Source organism: Manis pentadactyla, chromosome 15 (genome assembly GCF_030020395.1).
Source record: "Manis pentadactyla isolate mManPen7 chromosome 15, mManPen7.hap1, whole genome shotgun sequence".
NCBI lineage: Eukaryota > Metazoa > Chordata > Mammalia > Pholidota > Manidae > Manis > Manis pentadactyla.
The window spans coordinates 11,622,216-11,641,302 of NC_080033.1; the positions used below are offsets into that span (position 1 = coordinate 11,622,216).

The following is a 19,087-nucleotide window of genomic DNA, read 5'->3' on the forward strand; positions in this document are numbered from 1 at the left end:
ATTTGTTGCAGAGATAAAGGAATAAGTTTCAAAGTTGCTATTATGGTCCCTTGTTACCGAGGAGGATACAGAGTTCCAGACAGTTTAACTTATTTGTCCAAGCCATACAACTAATGAGAAGATAAGCAGGGAATTGAATCTGGGCAGCCTGAGTCCACAGTCTGTGTTCTTATCATGCCGAATGCCTAATCGGCTGGAAACCAGCTTTCCATGAAGTTATTGTCTTCCGGCTCTTTGCCCTAGACTTGTTAATTTCCTTCTAGAAAGCTTTGGGAGATTTGGGCATGGGGAGGAAAGCAGGCAGGAGGGTGATGAGGACAACAGGAGTGGGAAGAAGGGAGAGGACGGCTGGGTAACTAGGACTGGGGCTGATTTTAAGGAGAGTGGGAAAGTCTTGAGGGGTTTCTCTAAACCCATAGGGGGAGCCGGAATCGGCTGCCGGAGGTGCGGGGGCGGAGAAAGGGTGGGGACCGGCCCCGTGGGGGGCGATGCGGTAGCTGCAGCGGCGGCCGCAGGAGTTTCCCACAATGCAGCGCGGCGCGCTGTCCCCGGTGCTGATGCTCAGCGCTGCCCCGGAGCCTCCGCCGCGCCCGCCTCCTGCCCTCTCCCCTCCGGGTCCGGGCCCCTGCCATGGCTCGGCTCGGCCCGGTCCTGCCTCAGAGCCGTCGGGAGGCCTGGGGGCGGCGCTCGACAGCAGCTTGCGGGCCGCTGTGGCGTTCAAGGCGGAGGGCCAGCGCTGCTACCGGGAGAAGAAGTTCCGGGAAGCCATCGGCAAGTATCATCGGGCACTGCTGCAGCTGAAGGCGGCGCAGGGAGCCCGCCCTGGGGGCCTGCCCGCTCCCGCCCCTGGGCCCGCCAGCAGCCCGGGGCCAGCCCGCCTCAGTGAGGAGCAGCGGCGCCTGGTGGAGAACACGGAGGTGGAATGTTATGACTCTCTCACGGGTACGAGCCGTCATGGGGCACAGAGGGAGCGTATGTCAGAGGAGTGGGAGTGAGAGGCATTCATGCAGCCTTGTGTGTGGGGCGGTGCTGGAGGCTTGAAGGGGGATAGACCTCGGGGCTGGGGTCTGTAGGGGTTAGACCTCAGAACTTATCCAGGAGAGGGATCAAGGGTGTAAGGCAACACTGGGCTGGAAGGAGCTGGGATGTAGGAAATGGGCTCTGGACTGCCACCTGAGAACCTAGGGTGAGAAAATCTTACCCTGGATGAGCCATTCAAGACCCCATCCCTCACTTGAAATTGCCCTTGGTACCCTCCTCTACGGAAACCTCCGTTAGTCACCCATAAGAGCTTGTCTGTGTTTTTCGCGCCCTCTAGCGGCGGCGCAGATTGATTCTATTCTAATTGGTCAGAAGATTGGAGGCCCCTGGTAGCCGGAGCAATCCCTTAGGCCCGGTTCAGCTGAGGGAAAGGGTGGGGGTTCCGTGCAGTGAAGGCCGGGCTCCTTGCGGTCAGGTGAGGGCTGGAGGGTGCCGCCAGGCTCTGAGAGCACCGCCCCGGTGCCCCCGCAGCCTGCCTGCTGCAGTCGGAGCTGGTGAACTATGAGCGGGTTCGCGAGTACTGCCTCAAGGTGCTGGAGAAGCAGCAGGGCAACTTCAAGGCCACCTACCGCGCCGGCATTGCTTTCTACCACCTGGGTGACTATGCGCGCGCGCTGCGCTATCTGCAGGAAGCCCGCAGCCGGGAGCCCACAGGTGAGGGGCCGGCAGGAGCAGGGAAAGGGGCTAGAGGAAACAAGGGAAGGGTAGGGCAGAGCTGCTTGGAGGGAGTGCTGTACAACCCCCGCACCCCCACCCGACGTTGCCCTCTCCACCCACCTACTCCTTACACACCCACGCAGCTGCTCACCCACCATTCACCCATCCCTTCACCCGCCAAACATCTCCTCACCCATAGGTCTCTGACATTCACCCAGCCACCTCATCTATTCAGTCATTGATTTATCTGCTCACCTGCTCAGCCACTGTCCTATCCACTCACCCTCTCCCATCTCCACTACCACCCCCACCAAACTCATTCATCCACTCACCAACCCATTCACACCCTTACCTATTCATTCACCTGTCCCCCCACCCCCCACATATTGGGCACATGTTGGGATGCAGACCCCAGGGAAGGCAATGCCAGGCAATGTGTGGTGGGGAGGAGGAGTTCAAGGTTTCTTCCTTGTGCTCTAAGAGAGAGCCTAGGAGAGAGAGAGAGAGAGAGAGAGAGAGAGAGAGAGAGAGAGAGAGAGAGAGAGTGTGTGTGTGTGTGTGTGCGCGCGCGCGTGTGTGTGCTCGCTCGCTGTTTTGTAATAGCCAATGACCAGGGAGCACAACAGGTGCATGACAGGGTTGAGGGAGCAGAGGCAAGATTCATTTTCCTGGTAAGTGGTTTGGGGAGAACAGATTCCTTGAAGATGTCGGTGGAGGCTGGGTAGAAGTGTGACAGGAGTCTCTGAGCAGAGGCATTCCTGGCAGAGGGCATAGCAAATACAAAAGAATGGAGGTGTGAGATGCCCCTGCTCCGCTTGTTGTGGCTGGGGCTTTGAGGGAAGGGCTCTGGCAATACTGGCTGTGTGCGGGAGCCGTTGAAGGCTGGGGACAGCGAGGTGTGGGCCAAGGTGGTGCAGATACCACCTGCCACCTGATACCACCCCTGGACACGCAGATAATGCCTTGCCCACCTCCCCTGCAGACACCAATGTCCTCCGCTACATCCAGCTGACTCAGCTGAAGATGAACCGTTGCAGCCTCCAGCGGGAAGACAGTGGGGCTGGGGCTGGGACTCGGGATGTCGTTGGCTGAGGCCGACCTAGGGGAACTGTCCCTAGCCCCCCTTCACAATGTAACTTCCCTGACTCATGCTCACTGGTAAAGCACTTGTCACTGGTGACCATAACTTCTTTGTGTGGTGTTCTTGTGGGACCAAGGGAGGGGACAAGGCCTGGGCTTCACTTCCCGGATCCCAGAAACCTAGAGAGGCCAAAGGAGGAAGCATGGGGTGGAGGGGTGCCCTACTGGGGATGACCTGGGATCAGGGCCCCGATGCCAGGGAAAGACACATAGCCAAGTGCAGTAGGGGGCAGGGGTTACCTTTAATGTTGTTTTGTGCCAAATCCCCTATGATGCCCTGTCCCTGAGTATCCCTGCCCACCCCCAATCCCCTGCAGGGCGGGCACAGGGCCCTACCCCCTGGGGTAAAAAGGAATAAATAAACTGGTCCCCCTCCCCCCTTTTCCCCAATAAATAGAGTATCCTGCCCAGGGCCTCCCCCACCTGTGGCACAGTGGGCAGGGGCAGGGCCTGGGGCACTACATTCATAGCTGCCCAGGCGGGCGGTGGTGGGCAGGCCTCAGCGAGAGCCGTCGGCCCCGCACAGGGGCACTGTGCTGTCTTGGCTTTGCCCCTCCATGTCCATGTCAAGCAGTGTGGGCTGCATGCTGAGGGGCCCAGGGCTCTCTGGAGTGTCTGGCCTGCTCGGAGGTGAGATGCTGAGTGTCCGGCCAAAGGAGACCAGTTTCCAGGGGTCCAGGCGGGGGTGGCTGGCAGCTGGCCGGGGTCTCGGGGCAAAGGTCAGGGTGGTAGGACGGCCAGGGAACTCAGGGGGCCGGCGGTGGGCTGGGAACAGGGCTTGAGGGTCAGGCAGGCGGGGGAAGTCCAGGGGGTCTCGAGGGCCTGATAAGAGAATCAGACGAGATGAGCGGGGTAGGCCAGAGGGTGGTATTTAAAAGCCAGTAGCTCTCACATGAAAATGGGTATTTCTGACTTGTGAAAAATCTGATTTTGTTGGGCCCACTTTTCAGCAGCGGGTGGTCCTTTGCCTGGGCCTGGAGCGTAGGTAGTTGCTCACTTATCTGGGTGTATTCCTGATCTTTCCAGAGCCCGCTTCCTTGTTGCCCCTCTAGACAATGCCCTCATCCCTCCCAGCTCTCTTCCGCTGGACTAGGTTCACAAAGAGAGACCTAGAGAGAAGGTAGGCATGCCACTGTCTCTGGATGGGGAGAGCAGCAGCTCACAAAATAGGTGAGGATTAGATAAAATAGTAACAGTAATCGTAAAACGAGCAGCCCAGTGCCTGACAGTAGGTACTTACCTCTCTTGTATTCATCTTTGTCTTTGTTAAAAAATGGATAGAGAACAGGGCCTAGCACATGAGTGTTAGCTCATGTAGTCATTCATGTCACCTGCCTGTCCCTGTAGGCATTAGAGTTTGCCATCAGGCTTCTTCCTGTGTCTGTCACCCGGAAACCACACGGCCTCCAGCAGTGAGGGCCACGAGGACGCCCACCCTCCCCACGCTAAGGAGCAGGAGGCCAACTTGGCATCCTAGGGCTGGCTGCGGGGCTAGGACACTGGACCTCGCCGGGGGCATAGGAGAAGGGCCGTTTTCTGGGTGCGGGCCGCCTCACTCACCAGGGTGGGGGCCTGCGTGCTCGGGCGCCCCCCGCTGCCCCAGCGCCCCGTCCGATGGCGTCCGCCGGTGCCCGCGGCTCACAGCACGCGCGGCGGTGACGTGGGTGGGCGTGAGCGACTGGCGGGGGTCCTTCTTGAAGCTCTCCAGCTCCAGGTCCACCAGTGGGTTGGTGCTGGGTGGGGAGGGCGGCGGGGAGGGCGCAGCCGGCGCAGCCTCATCGCTGTCCGAGCGCAGCAGCGAACGCGTGGAGTTGCAGTCAGACACGGACGACAGCGACACAAGGGTGGCCGAAGGCACCAGGCCCTGGCCAGGGGAGGCGTCGTCGCGGCGGCCCGGGGAGCGCCCGGGCGAGCTGAGACCCCGCGGGAGGCGGCCGGCGCGGGGGAAAAAGAGGCCATCGAGCCAGCGCCGCTGTTCCTCGCCGTCGGCCACACGCGCCTCGGCCACGTCGGCGCCCAGGCCCACAGCGCCCAGCAGCGAGGCGCAGCCCAGCAGGGCCAGCTCGCAGCGCCGCCGGCCACTAGGCCCAGACCGGGTGGGGGGCGCGGGCGCGCCCGGGGAGGGCTCGGGGGGCAGCGGCACGGTGAGGTAGGATGGGGTGGTGTAGGGGGAGGGGGGCACGCTGCTGCCTCCGTCTGCCTCCGCGAACTCCTCTGCAACCAGGAGAGGGCCATAACTCGACTTGGGGCTGGCCCTGCCCCCCGGGGACTTGGTGGCAAGGGGCTGTCCCCAGAGACCTTTCCAAGAGTGAGACCTCCAAGCTGTGCTAAGCATGGATCTGGAACCATTCTACCCCCAAGCTCCTTGCCTCCAGGAATGACCCCCACACCCAGGGGTCTGTGTCCCTTTCCAGGAATGCCTTCTACCCACCGGCCCTGTGAGACCTGGCTCCCTCCCACCAGCCCTGGGGAACGGTCACCCCATGGTCTTGGGAACACCCATCCCTCCCTCTGAAAGGCACCCTCACCCTCTTACCCATCTCATTGAGGCTGGCAAAGCCTGGGGCGATGGGTGTGTGTTTCGGGGATTTACCCAGGTTGGGGGCACTTGATGACCACTGTTTGCTTCCTTCCCCCAGGGCCTTCAGCCTGCGGAGAGCACCAGAGATGGGGGTTTGGCTGCCCTGGGCCTGTGGGTGGGGCCCGGGGCTGGGCTGGGCTCCAGGGACCAATACCTCTCCTCTCCTCCAGCCCGCTCCTTCTGCAACGTGGAGCTGGGCCCCCAGGTCCGGCCCTTCTTCTTGCCCCCAACCAGTTCTTCCTTCTTTGGGGGCCCACTGCGGCCCCACGTCCCACTGCTACCACCATCCACGGGAGTCACTGGGCAGAGAGAAACCATTCTGTTACTGCATCTTGGAGAGTCTGTCCCTGCTGGGCTCCCAGCCTCACTTCCCCCACACCTCGGATCCACCCTCCCCCTGGAATCCAAGGGATCCTGGATTCTCAATCCAATCATGACCCTTCCCGATACAAATCCTTCCATAGCTCCCCAGTGCTGTGAGGACAACATCCCAGCTCCTCAGCCTGGCATTTGAGACCCTTCACTCGCTACTCGCTGTGGACCCTCAGCCCCCTGTCACTCCTCACAGCCTCACCCTTCAACCACCCACTCATTCCCCCATTTACTGAGCACCTGTGGTGTGCCAAGCCCTGTACTTGAGAAGACAGTTGTGGACAAAGCAGGCAAAACTCTCTGCCCTTGAATGTTTATGTGTATGTGGGAGAAGACGATGACCAACAAGAATCAGAGGAGGTAAGTAACCTGGGGTGTGTAGGGGGTTAGAGGGTGGGAAGTGATGTGGGAAATAGAAAGCAGGAAAGGGGCCTGGGGAGTTGGGGAAGGCCTCACGTTTGGGGAGGAATCTGAGCAAAGACTTGAAGGAGGTGAGGGAATAAGTCAAGTAGATACAAGGGAGAAGAGCATTCAGGCAGAGGGAACAGCAAAAGCCAAGGCCCTTGGCTGGATATGCCTGGAGTGTTCACAGAACAGCCGGGAGGTCGGGATGCCCGCAGTGCAGGGAGGGAGGGAAGGAAGGAGAAGAGGGAGGAGATGGAGCTGGGATGCCCAGGCAGAGGGCACTGAGTGGCACGGTGGGGACCCCATGTCTGCCAGCCCCCAGGTGGGCATGTTCACACCTCCATGCCTTTGCACAGCCTGTTCCCTTCACCTGGGAGTCAGCTCCCTTTTGGTCCCTCTCCTGGCCTGGTTGGCTACTTGCCCTTCAAGCATCCAGCTCTGAAGTAGTTCGTTCCTTGGAGAGTCAGTTGCTCTCTCTTCTCTGTTCCTACCACACTTTAAAGGTAGCCCAGTACTAATACTGACAACCACTGCGTGTCACTGTCCCCGCATCTCCATAAGAAGGACCTCCCAGGCCTGGTACAAAGCGGATGCCCAAACAGAGGTGCTAGAGGGGAATGTGTGGGGCAAGGCCAGGGTTGAATGACGGGGTGGAACAGACTCAGGAGTCAGCCTTGTGTCCCCAGTGGCTGTACCCCTGCCATGTAGCCCCAGCTGTGGCCATGTCCCCCCACAGCTGCCACCATTTCATTTGTCTCCTGCCCTTCTATAATCAAAACCCTATATCAAAAACTATATATAAACTAATCAAAAAACTATATATAAAAACCCCTCACACCAGCTCAAGGGAAAAGATAAATTTATCACATCACTGCCTTGCTCACAGCACTCCAGGGGCTCCTTCACGTTTAAAATTAGGTCCAGATTCCTTATCCCCACTCTCAGGGCCAGGTGTGATCTGGCCCCTTCCAGCCCTTGACCACAAGCCTTCTGCTCTCCCTCCCATTCGCTCTATTCCAGTCAGGTTGGCCTTCCGGGCTGATAAACAGGCCGTGCTTGTTCCCACCTCCAGGGCTTTGCCTTTGCTGTTCCCTCTGCCAGAGATGCTCTTCCTTTAGATCCGGCATGCTTGCTCCTTCTTACATGCAGGTCCCTGCTCCAGCCTCAGTTTCCTGATGTAAGACAGCAACCTTTTCTATTGTGTTTCCCCTGATGAGAATGAGGGAGGGAACCCTGCTTGTCTTGTTCCTTGTTGCTCCTCTGGCTTGGTGCAAGGTCTGTACTCAAAAGTTTGTTGACTGACTGATGGGTCAGGGACTTGGGAGATACTCACAGCGAATGGCTCTCAGCCGGGGGATGATGCTCGGGCTTGCAGGAGGGCTGGCCCCATCGGATCCTTTCCGCTTGTCCAGGGTTGGAGAGGCCTGAACTGTGATCTTATGCTCAAAGCCTGCAGAAAGAAAGAGACTTGCCTAAGTAACAGTTTCACAGGTAACCAAAGAGCAGTTCCCTTTGAGAAAGGTAGAAGAAAGGCTAGAATGGATACACCACCATTTTGCATTCCTTAATGCAGCAGCAGTGTCCCCATCAGCTGGAAACCTCTTGTGAGTGCATATTCCCCGGCCCTCCCTGAATCAGCAACTCTGGGCGGGGGGAGTACAGCCGGAAAACTGTGCATTGCAATCTAATTGTAACAAGCCCTCCAGACACCTCTGCTGCACACTCGAGTTTGAGAGTAAGGATCCTAATTGGATCCCTAATTAACTAAAGATCTAGGCCTGAATGTCCAATATGCTGGCTTTTAGCCACATGTGGCAACTGAGCATCTAAAATGCAGCTTGTGCAACAGGAAGAACTGGACATTTATTTAATTGTAATTAACCTATGTGCACATTTAAGAACACATACTCAGTTGTTACTGGAAACATTTAAGCATGTTTGGAACAACTTGGGTACGTGAATCTACTTTTTCAACTGTAAATGTGATGGTAAATTTTATAAACTCTAAATATAGGTCAAGTATTTTTTATGAAAATTTAGCACCTGGACTGAGATACACTGTAAATATAAAATACGCACTGGATTTCAAAAATTTAGTGGAAAGAAAGAAGGTAGAATACCTTGCTAACAGTTTTTCTTCTATTGATTACATGTGAAACCATAACATTTTGGATATATTGGGCTAAATAAAATATTTTATTTTATGCTAAAATTAATTTCACCTGTTTCTTTTTCCTTTATGAATGTGGCTACTAGAAAATTAAAAATAATTTTAAATCATACATGTGGCTTGTGTTATATTTCCGGTGGCCAGTGCTGTTCTAGGCACTGCTCTACGGCTTGTAACATCACAAAGAGAGGGACAGCCAGACTTTCTGAGGGATGAACACTGGAACACGACCTAGGAGGCTGTCTTTGCAAAAAACAACAAAAAATACCATCTAAACTTGGAACTGATTAAAATCCACCTATTAGGTTGCTTCACGTGAAACTTGTCTTTTTGCAGGTCAAAAATGGCTGAACATTAGCAATTTCACATGGTTTAACCAGATACCAATTTATAGGAAATTCAGGGCACAGGAGGACATGTTAAGCAATACCAGGGGGATGCAAACGGCAAAATCCAGACTGTAGGAAATGCTACAGGACAAATGATGAAGGTCTGCAACAAATCACTGGCAAGGGAGAAGAGGCGGCAGATTGAAAGATAGTCAAATAGTTGGGAGACAAAACTATAAAGAACAGTAAGGAAGTGACTGCCCTAAAAGTCAAGAGAGTGGTTACTCTTGGGAGTGACGGGAGTTGTGTTTGGAGGGGGCATGTAGAGGACCTCTGGGGGTCCGCAGGTTCTCTCTGCTGTCAAGGGGGCGATCGCAGTAACTTATTACGCTGTGTGGTTTTTTGGTCTTTTCCTGATTGTGTGATATACTGGGCAATAAAACAATTTTAAAAATAAAAGGAAGAGATAAACCCTGGGTTAGGAATGTGACCAGCAGCCTCTTGGGGGATGTGCAAGGGACACGGGCGGGTACCGGAGGGCAGGCTGATGTGGCTGCCGCCTTCCCGAAGCTTGAGCAGGCGGCTGCGCTTGAAGTTGCCCTTGCGTTTGCGGACTCTGGGCTTCTCCTGGCTCAGCTGGCACATGAGCAGGTGCAGCTCCCGCTCCACAATGTCCATCTCGCGCTCGGCCAGTTCCTGCTCCCGCCGCCGCAGCTGCTCCTCCTGGAAGCGCTGCTCCTGTGCCGCCCGTAGCAGCTCCTCCTCGCGGCTCCGGAGCTCCTAGGGAGCAAAGGGGCGGCTCCAGGGGGGGGGCTCACATACTCTGCCCCTGGGGATGGACTGAGGGCCGCCGGGTCTGTTTGGGGCCCTGCACAAGGGCGTCCCGCTGTGGGGCAAATTGGGGGCACCATCCAACTCACTCTTCACTAGCCAGGGCAGGGGACTGTGTTAGCTCAGAGAAAGGGGTGCCCTGTTTTTTTTCCCCTCTTTGATTTTTGTCTTCAGTTTGATAAACTTCAAACATCCACAAAAGTGGAGAGAGAACAGTACACCCAATGTACCCATCAGCCAACTTCGACAATGATTTACACTCTGCATATTTTTTTCATGCATCCCCTTCCTTCTCTCCTCTCTCATTTTTGCTGTAATGTGTTAAAACCAGTGCCAGACACTATGCAGTATCACTTGTAAGTACTTCAGGGCAGGGTGTCTTACTCTTATTAATCCTATTCATACCATGCAGAGAAGCTCCCTGTGCCCTGTGTGGACCAAAGACTGGGGCTCACGGAAGGGACACCCTGTCCAAGGCATCAGAACTCAGCCATCCCGCTCTCTCCCTCCCACCGTGGCCTGCGGTCACCTTCTCCTTGGTCCGGAGGTCATTGAACATGTGCTGAATCTCCAGCTTCCAGTCTTCCTGCAGCGAGTGGAAGGACTCCAGCGGCATCTGGAACAGGGCTGACTGTTCGATAACTTCAAGCTGCTTCAAGATGCTGCGGAAATCTGGCCGGCCATGGGGGTCTGGGTCCCAGCATTCTGGGGTGGGGGTGGGGAGGGCAGCAGTGGGAGTGGAGATGTCAGGGGCCATGTTCTGGGGCATCGGCCTGCTCAGCGGAAGGCAGGACTTTGAGGGACTGTGGACAAACTGCTTCCACAGAGCTGAGGGGAAGGAAGTCAGAGCTGAAGTTTTGGCAATATTTCACTCAGGGAAACTCGGAGAGAAATCCAGAGACCTGCTGACTGGTAGTAGAATCAAGGATTAGGGAGGAATGCCTCCTAACAGGTTGTCGTTAAGGGCTGTGGGCCTGGTCAGAGCAAGGGATTAGGGGCATGGGGCCAACTGTGCTCCGAGGGTTGCTGCCCCTTCTCCCTCACTCCTGGACCCACTGGTATGGATGGGTACGAAGGGGTGAGGTCTGGGCCCAAGGGCCCCTGCCACCCCAAGCTGAGCCTGCCCTCTCCTCGGGGCCCCGGCTCACCCTCCAGTAGGCGGGCAAAGGGCTCAGGGCATGTGGAGGGAATGGGCAACGTCAGCTTTTTCATAGCGACGCCGTACGCCACGGCCAAGGCGTCGATTTCACGGTACGGGACCTCACCCGTCAGCAGCTCCCAGAGGAGCACCCCGAAGCTGCAGGTGGGGAGAGGGAGAGTGATACCGCAGCCTACCCCAACCCCCACCAATACCCCAGCCCTGCCTCTGGTCCATGGTAGGCTTCCCTTACCCCAGCATCCAGCCCTGGCAGATGAGGCTGCAAGAACTGATTTGACCTTCATCAGCCTGACCTCAAACGAATGTGGTGGGGTTGGCTTTCTGTCTCCCCTTTGCTCTGCCTCTCTTCCCTCACCCCTGCCCATAAACCTTTAGGGGATCCCCTGTGCCCACTGGACTAATCCACCCTTCTTAGCCCTGACCTCTGATGATCCCTGCAGCCTTGCTTCTAAGCAGTCTCAGTCCCTGTACCAACCCCAGCTTCACCTCTCAGCCACACTGAACAGTTGAACAAGCCCTATTTTTCCTAATCTCTGGCCTTTGCACATGCTGTTCCCTTTGTCGAGAACACCCTTCCCTTTGCATAACTGTCCTTTCAGTCACAACTCAGGTGCCCTCTCTGCCAGAAAGCCTTCTTTGGTTCCACCGCCTCCAAAGCTGGGTTAGGGGCCTCTCCTCTGTTCCTACAGAATACTCGGCACTTACCTCTAAAAACCAGTTTATAAAACATTTATAAAGCACTGCCTCCAGGCCAGCACCATGCTAGGCACTCTCAGTAATCCTCACAACAGCCCTGTAAGCAGAAGGTACTGGTATGACCCTACTTCATCTGATGAGTAAGTGCATGCTCAGAGAGGCCGAGTTGCCTGCCTGAAGCCACACAGCTACTAAGTGGTGGAACCACACTTAGACTCAGGTCTGATGCCCACAACAGTGTCCTTAATGGCTCTGCAATACAAGAGCACGTGTCTCTGTGCTACAACTGCCTGTGGCAGTCTTCTTCAGTGAACTGTGCTCCTTCTGGATCCTGACTACTGTTCTGTGCAGTGCCTGGCGGGTAGTAGATCCCCATGCTCCCCATATCCATGCATGCATCCGCTCAATGTACACTAATTAAGTGTCTGCTGTGTGCAAGGGACACAGCCCCTGCCCTCATGCAGCTGACAGCCTCTCCTCCTTTCTCAGTGACAGCACTGGTCAATTTGAGGGCATGTATGCTGCCTGAAATGATCCCTCCCCCTCACCTTCCTGTGTAGCTGAGTATGCCCACATGGCACTGGTTTGGGCCTGGGGGATGTAGGAGGTGTACAGCGTGCACCTGATTTCCAGGAAGTGTCCTGAAAGAGAAGGGGTGCCTTTCTCCTCTTTTCTCCTTCCTACTGGTTCAAATGTGGACAAAAGAGCTGGGGCTCAAGCAGCCATTTTGGATGATGAAGTGAACTTGGAAATGGAGGCCATGCAAGGTGAAAGAAAATACAGTGGCTTTCAACTGGAGGTGGCATGAACTGCCCACCTCTCCCACATCCCTGGAAACCTGCGGGGATGTTCTGATCTTCATAATGACTGGGCAGTGCTACTGACACTGGTGCCTGAACACTACAGATACTCAAGTGTCCTGAAAAGTACAGGACAGGACCACACAAGGAAGGATTGCCCTGCCCTGTGGTAAGGAGCCCTGACGCAGGACCCGGAATCCCTACTGCTGGGGCCACCATATCAATCTTGGGCTTTACAGGAGAGTAGAAACTTCAGTCATGTTTCCATTTGGGGTTTTCTGTTCCTTGCTGCTGAAATATGGCTCCATTCAGTGTTTGGTACCACAAATCAGATGAACACCTGATGTAAAACCAGTCAGAACTTCCCTCAAAGGGCTGTGCTGCTCTACTTAAGACTTCCCGTCTGATCCATCTGCCCAGAAGCCATGCCTTTGCTGCTTGGTCCATCTGGAGCTTCAGCTGGGGACTGACCTGGCCTTGGCCTCGCCCCAGTGGAAGGCACTGGGCCGAACTTTTTGCTGCCACCAAGTCTCACTGGCAATGGCAACAGCCTCCTCCCTGGCGTCCCACCCCCACTCCTGTCCCCTGCAGCCCCAGGAGCCTTTGCAGTGCTAAATCTGATCCCATCGTTTGGAAGTGCCACTGAGGGCTTCCCACGGCACTTAGAATGAAACCTGCAGTCTGGTCCCTGATCCTTGGGGCCCTCCGGCTCTCTCTCCCATATCATTTCCTGCCAATTTCCTCCTTGTGGGCTCTGCTCCAGCCACATGGGCCGCAGAGCTGTTTCTGGAGCACACCGGGCTCATTCGCACATCACTACCTCCTTTGTGGTCTTGTTCGCTCTGCCTGGGAGGCTTCCTCTTCCAGACTTCCCACGGCTGCTCCTTCTTGTCATCCAGAATTCAGCTCAACTATCACTTCGCAGAAAAGCTCTCCCCAAAGTCATCCCCCACTCTCAGAGTGCTTTTCGACCAACCTCCTAGCTCTTAATACTATCTAATACTTTTTCTGGTGGGTTAACTTATTTTTTAGTTATTTTACAATTTTCTCAACTTAAAAACAGCTTTCAGCTTGTGTTATTAATTTAATTATCCTTGTAGGTGGGAAACATGTCTATTTTGTTTACTGCAATATCCATAGCACCCAGTGAAACTGGATGGATGGGTGGGTGGATGGATGGATGGGTGGGCGGGTGGATGGACAGATGGATGGGTGAGTGGATGGATGGATGGGTGAGTGGATGGATGGATGGATGGGTAGAAAGATGCGTGGATGGATGGGTGGACAGATCGGTGGATGGATGGGTGGGTGGGTGGATAAGTAAATGAATGGATCCAGAGTTGCTTCCAAAAGCCTCAGTTTTCTGTTTGACAGGTGCGGGCAGGGTACTGGATGGTGTCTGAGGGGACTTGGTGCTGACATCCTATGTTTGGAATTTTTTTACCCTTTTTTTACCCTAATCCAAATCCTCCCAAGCTGCCACTTCTGCAGCTGAGCAGAACCCTTGGCGCTTGTCTGCTGATCTGACCTTGCTGCCAGGACCCTTTGCCAGGCCTGGATACTGGGTTCAGTGGGAGACTGTCCCTCCCACTCTGCCTTCAACACCCCCAATTCCAGGAGGCCTCCCTGGCCCCACCATCAGCACCTCCAGACATCACTGCTCTTGGAGAAGAGGGAGAGACGGATAACCTCTGGAGCCATCCAGGCGTATGTCCCTGCGGCACTCATTTTGGTGGTCTTGTGCCACTCGCGGGCGAGGCCAAAGTCTGTGATCTTGAGCACCGTGTCTGAGAGGCTGTGGTTCTCAATGGCCTCCAGAATAAGGACTGTGGGGTAGGAAGAAAGGCTGGTTAGCCCAGACCCACTGGGCTGCAGACTCCAGTGCCCTGGCCCCTCCTCCTTGACCCCTGCCTCCCTCAAGCTGCCCCCACTGCAGCATCCCCCTTTCTGGCCTCAAATACCACGAAACCCTCCACACTGCTCTAATCCCTGCCCCCAGGCTTCCATGAGGGTGTAGGGAGCATCCCCTGCATCCCTTGCCTTCCTGATTCCAACCTGGGCTCTGAGAAGCTCAGGGAAAGGCCAGCACTGGCACCTTGGCTCTCCTTGGTCCAGGCTTTGAATTCCCTAACTCCCCAGAAGTTGGCACAACAAACCATAAGCAGAAGAGATGAACATGGTTTCTTATGCCTTTTTCACCCCCTGTGAAATAACTGCATTCAGGGTCCCAGCTCTACTTTCTGTGTCATGTTGTCTGCCATGTGACTTCTCAGTTCTTTCCACTAAAGAGGCAGAGTGTATTCCCCATCTTCTACTCTGGCTTGGCCACATGCCTCGCTTTGGCCAACAGAATGAGGCACAGGCGACACAGTGCCAGTTCCGAGCCTAAGCCTTCCAAGGCCCCATGTGCCTGTTAGCCGCCTTGCGCTTCTGCCATCACCATGATGCCATGCCTTGGCTAGCCTTTCGGTCCAAGGAAGATGAGAGAGACTTGGAGCAAAACCTCCGCAGTGAGGCCTAGCCTAAAGCACTTTACTGGCCTGAGAGTGTATGAGCAGTGAGTAATGACACTGAGTCTGAAGATACTGTTTTGAGGGTAGTTTGTTACACAGCATTATTATGACCAAATCTGACTGATAATCCCCGAACACACTGGATGGCCCAATTTACTGACAGCCTAGGGTTGTTAATAACAGCAATAATAATCATGGCTAGTGTTCATCGGGAGCCCGTTACATGGCAAGCACTGTGCAAAGCCCTTCACATGCATCAATTAGTGAGCAACCCAGCTAGTCAGTTTTACTGACTAGCAAACTGAGGCCCAGAGAAATGAAGTCACTTGGCCAAGATGAACCATACAGCTAGAAAACAGTGGGGCAAAGACCTGAACTAGATCTGTTATCAGGGCCCCGTCTTTTACTGCTATGATATTCTATTACTTCTGTCAAACAGAGACTCCAAAGTATAGGGTCCTGCCCTTGAATCCCAGCTCTGCCACTTATTAGCTGCATAACCTTGTATACTTCAATTTTTCGAAGCACAAGATTTCTCCTGTGTTAAATGGAGATAACGGCATTTACTTTTTAGGTTTTAGTAAAGATTTACCAGCAGTAGTTCCTTTAAAAGCATTAGCTATTATTATTAGTATGTGATGTCATCATAATTGTCCCTTATTTCTTCAGCTATATCTTTGGCCATTCCTGGCTGCTTCTCCAGGCAGTAATTCTATTACCATGCCCCTTTGGCAGAAGCAGCAGCTCAGGTTAGTTCAGTATATTGCCCAAGGTCACAAAGTTGTTAACCTTGTCCATTTTTTAAAGCCCCACTCAGATGCTACCTCCTCTTGGGTCTCCCTTGACTCTCTAGCATGTGACTCCGCCTCCCAGAAGTCCTTCCATCTTTCCTGTTTGTGGAGTGACCCTGTGACAGAGGGAACACCCCACTGTCTTTCACTTTATCTCTGCATCTCCCAGGCTGGACCTAAATCAGTTCCCTTTAAAAATATATCTGATCACATCACCCTCTGCTTAAATCCCTCAAATGGCTTCCACTACATCGAGTAAAATACCCAATGGCCTCACCGTGGTGCCCAAGGTCATCGTGATCTGGCCCTGCCTGCCCTTCTGAACTCATCTGCCTCCACCTCTTCCTGACTCTGATCTCCCAATCCCTCTGGTCTCCTTGCTATTTCTCCAGCATGGCAGGCTCATTCCCATCTCAGGACCTTTGCTCTGCCCAGATCTTTGTAAAGCTGGGTCCTCTTTGTTCAGGTTTCTGCTCAAATACTGTCTTCCCTGACTATCTGATCTAAAGCGCTCCCTTTGCTCCGCCCTTAATTTACTTGGTTTCCTTCAAAACCCCTGATACTCTTTAAAATTCCATCACTTATCTAGGTGCCAACCATCTGTTTCTGGTCACTAGACCATAACTTCCCTGAGGGGATTCCTGCCTTGTTCACGGCTGTTATCCCAGAGCTGGGGACAGTGCCTAGGACACTTAATTCTGTTGAAGAATGAACCGATGAATGAGTGACATCAGTGAGGGGTTCCTTAGGGAAGGGTAAATGGGGGAAGCCATGCTGTGGAGGCTCTGGGTCCCCCATTTCAGGCATGGAACAGTCCCACTGTCCAAGCAGGAAGCCCTGGCTTAAAAGCCCCACTGTCCAGGTAGCACTGGCTACAGAAAATGTGGGGTGAGCGGGGAGGTGTGTCCTTATACCCCACCCTGGAGGCTGTGGGTCAGTGGGGTAAGGGCCAGAAAGGGGCCCCAGCCTTCCAGAGGAGCATGCTGTTAGTCCTGCCTCCATTTACCCAGCATTTCAGAGGAGTCAGAGCACGAGCCTCAGTGAAGGTAGGGGCCATGTGCGTCTGTCTCGCTCAATTCCTCAGCCCTCGCACAGTGCTTGGCACACCTTGGGCACTTGGTAGTTGTCTTTTGAGTATACGAATGCCAGGCCTGGAAGGCAGGAAGACTCACTCCTCTGTTCTAGGTGCTTGCAGTTGGTGGTGATAGGGGCATAGCAACAAACATAAAAATAGTGGGATGGATTCAAACAAATTTCAACATGTAGAATTGATAGGAATCAAAAACAGAAGAGGGGTGGAGGTGGAGGGCAATGGGGAAACCCTCCCATTTCATGTGAAAGCAGGGAACATGCTGGCCTCATTCCCTGTTGATTCCTCTTGCTTAGCATACAGTCTGGCCCAAGAAATACCAAATGAAAGGATGAATACATAAATGCAGAAATGAAAGGGAGTGAGGAAGGATGGGAGGACCGGGAAGATAGGGCTGTTCCCCTGCTCTATCCTTAGGGCCCAGGACAGGGTCTGGCACACAACAGGCACTTCGGACACGTGGGGAACGAATGAGATCTCTAGTTTGTGACCACTGTAAAGGCAGAAACCATGGCCATCTTGGACCCTGTTGGGCTCCTACTTACTAGGTGCTCAACTAACATTTGCTGACATCATGATCTAAATGTGGGTCCTGAAGAAGCTTCCCTTCCACCAAGCCCCAGTCCTCATCCAACCAACCAACCGATTTTTGAGAGCCCGTGATGAGCCAGGCAGCTGGGAAGATTTACATAAGCCACATCCCTTTCCTCCTCCCTCATCTTTTCCAGTTGGCCTCAGCCAGCTGGGGCAGAGGCCTAGGAGGACTCCATGAAATGGTTCTCAACTGGGGGAGGTTTTTCCCTAAAGGACATTTGGCAATGTCTGGAACCCAGTTTTGGTTGTCATAACTGGATGAGGGACAGGGAAGACTAAGGATGCTACTAAACAACCTACAACACACAGGACCACCTCCTACAATCATCTGGCCCCAAATGTCAACAGTGCCAAGGCTGAGAAAGGTCTGACTCCAGGCTAGGTTCTTCCTGTCCCTGCCTGGGGACTCTGATATTATGGTTGGACAGGGAGTGCCAGGAGGGCACTCACTGTGTGTCCTGTGCACACAGGAAGCACGGGGCCTGTCCCGGCATTCACAGATACATTATTTATTGAGCAACTATGACTCTAGCCTGGGAGGCAGGTAGTCCCTCCACCTTTCTGAGCCTTCTTTTCCTCCCTTATGGTGGCAAGTCCTGCCTCACCTTGTCCTGTGTACTGCTGCTCTTTCTTGCCCTAGGTAGTGTCTTCTGGTGTCCCCATTTCCCACCACCTAGGCTTGGCCTCACAAGGTTCCATACAAGCAAGTTTTGTGGGCAGGACACCACTTACTGTTGATGGACTTGAGGTCCCGGTGGATGATGGGCACAGGGGCATCACTGTGTAGGTAGTTCATGCCCCGGGCCACCTGCACAGCCCAGTTGACCAGCACGTGAGGGGGCACACGGCGACCTGCCAGCACCCTGCTCAGTGCACCTCCCCTGGCATATTCCATCACTAGGCAGAGGTGTGGGGGGCTGAGGCAGGCACCTCTGAGGGCAATGATGTTGGGGTGCTGCAGGACTCCAAAGAGTCGGGCCTCCTGGCGCACCTGCTCTGCTGTCACTGCTGGGTCCCGTTCGGGGTCTAGCCGGGCGGCCTTGACGGCCACCTCCTCGCCACGCCACAAGGCCCTGTAGACCTTGCCAAAGCCCCCTACACCGATGATCTCCTCTAGCTGCAGCTCGTGGAAGGGGATCTCCTGAGGAAGCTGGAGGCCTGCGGGCGCGGCCGGGGCGCTGGGGGCCACGTAGTTGCTGGGGAAGACGCCCACACGGCCGCTGGGTAGCTGCCCGGTCCACCAGCCCTCGTCGCCCGACACCGCACAGTCCTGGGAAAGCACCTGGACGCGGTCGCCCCTCCGCAGGGTCAGCTCCTCGTCGCCCGCCGCCTCGTAGTCGAACACCGCGGTCCAGACAGGCCCCGTGGGGGTCGTGCCCCACTCCTTGGCCGCCGTCCCCTCCTCCTCTTCCATGGGGGAGGGGCCGGGGGCTGCGGGAGGCCGCTTCACACAGGCTGCCCGCGGGATGCAGAGGGCGGGCCCTGGCGGCCAGGATGGGGGACAGTCCCTGCGAGTCCTAGGGGGCTCCTGGGGTTCATGGCTGGGGGGCCTCCGCAGGAGCAAGAAAATGCCTCCTTAAGAAGGCAGGGTCGGCCCCGCTGATTCAGCTGCCCAGGCGGGGCGGGGTGGGGGTAGGGCGATGGGTTCACCTGTCCCCCCCAAACGTTAGGGCTCTAAGAGGCCCTGGCCGCGCGGCTCCTGAATTCCTGCCGGGGCCCGCCGGTGGGGGACGAGGGCGAGGGCAGCAGGCAGCCCCCTTCCCCGCACCTCTCACCCCGCACAGCTCCACCGGCGGCCCCCGGCTCCGCATCCCGGACCACTACCGCCGGGCGGGGTGGAGGTGGCGAGGCCCGGGGGGCATCCGCCCCGGAGCAGGGTGGCGCGCCCCTCACCCTCCTCACGCGCGGGGCTGTCGGG

At 55.3% G+C, this 19,087-nt stretch overlaps 2 protein-coding genes across 3 annotated transcripts; one reads left to right on the plus strand and one right to left on the minus strand.

Annotated features, from left to right (window-relative positions):
• The first annotated feature begins 272 nt into the window (after positions 1-272).
• Positions 273-3,018, plus strand: TTC9B (tetratricopeptide repeat domain 9B). Its single transcript, XM_036896498.2, has 3 exons — positions 273-942; positions 1,513-1,695; positions 2,681-3,018. Exons 1-3 carry the CDS (start codon positions 528-530, stop codon positions 2,788-2,790), a joined length of 708 nt encoding a protein of 235 aa, XP_036752393.2. The 5' UTR covers positions 273-527; the 3' UTR covers positions 2,791-3,018.
• A 183-nt stretch (positions 3,019-3,201) lies between these two features.
• MAP3K10 (mitogen-activated protein kinase kinase kinase 10) lies at positions 3,202-18,986 on the minus strand. 2 transcript variants are annotated; one of them, XM_036896497.2, is made up of 10 exons: positions 17,902-18,986; positions 13,827-14,007; positions 10,675-10,823; positions 10,056-10,231; positions 9,229-9,475; positions 7,530-7,646; positions 5,574-5,718; positions 5,375-5,487; positions 4,399-5,052; positions 3,202-3,660 (listed from the first exon to the last, which is right to left on the minus strand). In XM_036896497.2, exons 1-10 carry the CDS (start codon positions 18,581-18,583, stop codon positions 3,338-3,340), a joined length of 2,787 nt encoding a protein of 928 aa, XP_036752392.2. In that variant the 5' UTR covers positions 18,584-18,986; the 3' UTR covers positions 3,202-3,337. The 2 variants fall into 2 exon arrangements, with proteins under 2 accessions (XP_036752392.2, XP_036752390.2); XM_036896495.2 differs by having other exon boundaries at positions 10,056-10,354.
• Between the last annotated feature and the right edge of the window lie 101 nt (positions 18,987-19,087).